Below are 328 nucleotides of genomic sequence, written 5' to 3' on the forward strand. Positions count from 1 at the left end.
AGGCTTTTTTACACTCACTACATGCATACGGTTTCTTCCCTGTATGAACCCTCTGATGAGTAATAAGCTGTGACTTCCAAAAGAAGGCTTTTCCGCAATCACTACATTTGTAGGGCTTCTCCCCTGTGTGTGTCCTCTGATGTGTAAAGAGCCTTATTTTCTGGGAAAAGGCCTTCCCACAGTCATTGCAGCCATAGGGCTTCTCTACTGTGTGGGTTCTCTGATGCCTTTGAAGCTGTGACTTCCTGCTAAAGGACTTCCCACAGTCACTGCAGCCATAGGGCTTCTCTCCCGTATGAGTTCTCTGATGTAAAACGAGCAGTGACTT

The 328-nt window shown here is 46.6% G+C and overlaps 1 protein-coding gene across 1 annotated transcript in view; it reads right to left on the reverse strand.

Moving 5' to 3' along the window:
* Positions 1-328, reverse strand: part of ZNF605 (zinc finger protein 605) — a 9,203-nt gene that overhangs the window by 895 nt on the left and 7,980 nt on the right. The window contains 1 exon segment of the mRNA XM_007456682.1: positions 1-328. This exon segment is cut by the window's left edge and continues 2 nt beyond it. Coding sequence (XP_007456744.1) covers positions 1-328 — 328 coding nt within the window.

This window comes from Lipotes vexillifer, unplaced genomic scaffold (assembly GCF_000442215.2).
Source record: "Lipotes vexillifer unplaced genomic scaffold, Lipotes_vexillifer_v1.1 scaffold1529, whole genome shotgun sequence".
Classification (NCBI taxonomy): Eukaryota; Metazoa; Chordata; class Mammalia; order Artiodactyla; family Lipotidae; genus Lipotes; species Lipotes vexillifer.